Source organism: Alosa alosa, chromosome 24, assembly GCF_017589495.1.
Source record: "Alosa alosa isolate M-15738 ecotype Scorff River chromosome 24, AALO_Geno_1.1, whole genome shotgun sequence".
Lineage (NCBI taxonomy): Eukaryota > Metazoa > Chordata > Actinopteri > Clupeiformes > Clupeidae > Alosa > Alosa alosa.
In genome coordinates, this window is record NC_063212.1 from 26,393,687 (window position 1) to 26,397,661 (window position 3,975).

General features: G+C 47.9%; 1 protein-coding gene across 1 annotated transcript in view; it reads left to right on the forward strand.

The window, feature by feature from the left end:
* Positions 1-1,953: 1,953 nt before the first annotated feature.
* c24h4orf54 (chromosome 24 C4orf54 homolog) overlaps positions 1,954-3,975 on the forward strand; it is a 24,116-nt gene continuing 22,094 nt past the window's right edge. Inside the window, 1 exon segment of the mRNA XM_048236686.1 lies at positions 1,954-3,975. This exon segment is cut by the window's right edge and continues 2,699 nt beyond it. Coding sequence (XP_048092643.1) covers positions 2,282-3,975 — 1,694 coding nt within the window. The 5' untranslated portion in view covers positions 1,954-2,281.

The window sequence follows — 3,975 nt, forward strand, 5'->3', positions numbered from 1 at the left end:
CAGAACACAGAACAGCATACAACAAATGCATGTGTGTGTGCTGCGATCATATGACACTGTGTGTGTGTGTATGTGTGTGCTGCGATCATATGACACTGTGTATGTGTGTGTGTGTGTGTGTGTGTGTGTGTGCTGCGATCATACGACACTGTGTGTGTGTGTGTGTGTGTGTGTGTGTGTGCGATCATACGACACACCTGTGTGTGTGTGCTGCAATCATACGACACTGTGTGTGTGTGTGTGTGTGTGTGTGTGTGTGTGATCATACGACACACCTGTGTGTGTGTGTGTGTGATCATACGGCACTGTGTGTGTGTGCGCTGCGATCATGTCTCTGTGGTGGACCTTGTCATGACTTTAGTGCTGGTGTTATTCTAAGGCTTTAAAAAAACAGACTTGAGCCAGACTTGAGCCAGACTTGAGCCTTGAGTCAATGTGAATATCCAGTCGGCAGACCACAGTAAAGGTGGCATATCTATAATACTGTACACTGGCATATCTATAATAGACTGGCATTTCTATAATACTGTACACTGGTATATCTATAATAGACTGGCATATCTATAATACACTGGCATGTCTATAATACACTGGCATGTCTATAATACACTGGCATATCTATAACACACTGGCATATCTATAATAGACTGGCATATCTAACACACTGGCATATCTAATACACTGGCATATCTATAATACACTGGAATGTCAATAATACACTGGCATATCTATAATACACTGGCATATCTAATACACTGGCATATCTATCTAGGGTCCTGTGTAATACTGACATATCTATAATACACTGCCATATCTATAATACACTGGCATAACTACCTAGGGTCCTGTGTCTGGCATATCTACAATACACTGGCATATCTAATACTCTGGCATATATAAATAATACACTGGCATATATATAATAGACTGGCATATCTACAATACACTGACATAGCTATAATACACTGACATATCTATAATACACTGGCATATCTATCTAGGGTCCTGTGTAATTCACTGTCATATCTATAATAGACTGGCATATCTATAATAGACTGGCATATATATAATACATTGGCATATCTATAACACACTGGCATATCTATAATACACTGGCATATCTATCTAGGGGAGCTGTCCACTCGTGTGTGGTTCTGAAGTTGCTTAAAGTGTCTTTTTCTTCACCATTATAAAAAGGATATTTTCTTGACCATTTAAAAGGTAATGCTTTGTTTGTTTCTGTGATCCCTTGTAAAACGAATTCCTACCACTAAACTACCACCGTGAGGTCGTCCATGCTTTTAGCACAGCTCTGGGCAATGAAACGGGTTACGTGGACTAAACCACCCACTATTCTCGGATCAGTCGGTCTTATGTCATGTGTTGTGCTACTGCCGGGCCGGCACGCTCCCAGTAGGCTATATCCCGTATCGGTGCGTAAACCCCCGTTCATCCCGGGGTCAATCATCACGACCGGGCTCCGTGGCCCGAGCTGCACTCCATTCCGCGTGGCCCGCTGACAGACATGATCCTACACCGTCGCCTGATAATTGGAGTGTTTTCCCCCTCCCCTCGCTCACATGATGCGCTAAACTCTTACAGTTTCTCACATTGAGAGAGTTATGTCCACAGACATATTAACAGCACCTGTGGAGACGGCGGCTGTTTTTTAGCGTACATATTTGTGTCGGGCATTAAGCCTTGTCTGCAGTATGTAACAAAACACGCTGCACATAACATCCTGGTTTAAAATAGCCATTTTCGCATTTCGTCACCATCGCTATATTTGTAGGCTAGCAAGTATGGATTTTAAAGACCAAGGGCAACATGTATCCCACAGACAACAGTGGCGCGCGCGGGGATAAGCGCCGAGTCCACTCTGGATATCTGGGAGCCATCACAACTTACACGCGCAGCCTGAGTCCTGTCTTTTTTAGGAATTCCCGGGGTTTTGTCGGTAGGCTCGATATACAGAGGGGGGCGGTTGCGCACTGGCGACTACTGGCGCACATTCCCATCTGTTTTGTGCACTTTTGTCCCACGCGCGGCTCTGGAATGCGCGAACTGCTTCTGTCGCCAGAGGCATCTGAAATGACAGTCTCGAGCGCCACACAAACAACTGTCGGTGAGAGAGGCTGCAGAGCCCGAGGACACCGCTAGAACACGCAGGCGGAAAGCAGGTGGAGTTCCAGGACCGTGTGTGTGGCTTCCTATTCTGTGTCAGATTGGGATTTTTCCCCCTTTTCACCAGCAGCACATCGGGGATTAAATACAAGGGACAATGGAAGCCTCTGAGAAGACCCTAATCTACCAGGAAGACGCTGATCCCGTTAGGAAGCTGATGACCAACACCTATTTAAACACGACCACGGGGCCAGAAGAAGGCGAATATGTGGATTTAAACAATTTGTTGGATGTTAAGGTGGGCGACATGAAAACAGTCAAAGTAACTTTTACAGGCGAAGGGGGACAGTTGGCCATATATAAAAGCAGCTCCGTTTCAAACGGTTCGCCTTCGATGAACAACGCGTCCGGGGAGGTCGAAGACTCCGGTAAATCAGCCGACCCTGCCACCATTGGCAGTAAATCTATTAATCACCAAAGCTCGGGGGACGTCAGAGCGGAGAGTGCCGCGTCAGGCTCGTTTGAAACAGCCTCCTCCGAAGCTCCTGACGCCACTGACAACTTCATGGACTGCCCGGAATCACCCACCACCATGCCGGACCCCTCTGCCGTGCCTCGGTCCCAGACCGCGCCGCCCAATATCGACACAGAAACCACATGCATGGACAAAGAATTACAATACACCGACATGAATCTAGGCAACAAAAGCGACTCGGAGGACGACGTTACTGTAGTGATGTCTGGCGACTGTACACCCAATATCGCCGAGGACGAGTTTCATTACATTACGACACATGAAATCCAGCTTTCCGAGTTAGACCATGATGTTGACTATGAGTTTGAGTCGGGATCCAGCTGGGAGATTGAGGACGACCACCAAGTTTACTCGTTTGTGGATTATGCCTCTTTTGACAGTGATGAAACGGCGGGGGAGGACGGAGCTTTAGCTCGACTGAAAGGCAATCAGGCAGCGGGTGCAAATAGGAGCCTAGCAGCCGTCAGCAGTCTGCCTGAAAGCGATCCGCGCGAGACGGACAAATGCGCCATCTCAGATGAGAGTCTGTCAAAGCACCAAAACGGCGCTGGGAACGCCGCAGGGCAGATCCACCTGTCAATCAAAGCCACTTCCCGCGCTATAAATGAGCCTAGCAACGGCCAAGAAAAGGAAAACATTCTTTATCATGCCGCGCATACTGGAGACATGAGTTTTTTCAGGAGCGCGGATACTAACTCGGATAAACTGGCTGAAAGCGCGAAATGTTACATAGCCCTCCCCAGCCGCCTGCACTTTGGTAGAAAATTGAAAGGCAAAGATGCTCACGACTACTCCAGTGGCGCGTCCAGCGCGGTCAGTGAGCTGGACGACGCAGATAAGGAAGTGCGTAACTTGACTGCCCGCGCGTTTAAGAGCCTGGCTTACCCCTATTTTGATACAATAAATTTCAGCACCTCCAGTGAGTCCTCGCTCTCCGAGGGCATTAACAGGTGGTCCACGTTTGTTGACCTTAAGTATGGCAACGTGAACATGACAAAGGGACGTCATTCAAACCTGATGTCCCATAAAAGCACATCAAACTTTAAACTGGGCCAGCATCAAGACAGTAAGGGCATTGCCGGGATGACACTCGCCAGTATGAGAGCGCCCCCGGTCGAGGTTTTTGCGCTGAATGGCAATCTCGTTGACCCCAAAAACGCAGCATCTGCTAGGAAAAAAATCGAACTGATGCAGAAACTCGGCCAGGGCAAAGGCGGCGTGATTACGCTCACGGAAACACTGAATTTTCACTGCAACGTTCAGTCGGAGATGTCGGGAAGTGAAAGGCGCGCGAAATTTGCGCAAAATGCAGCCGG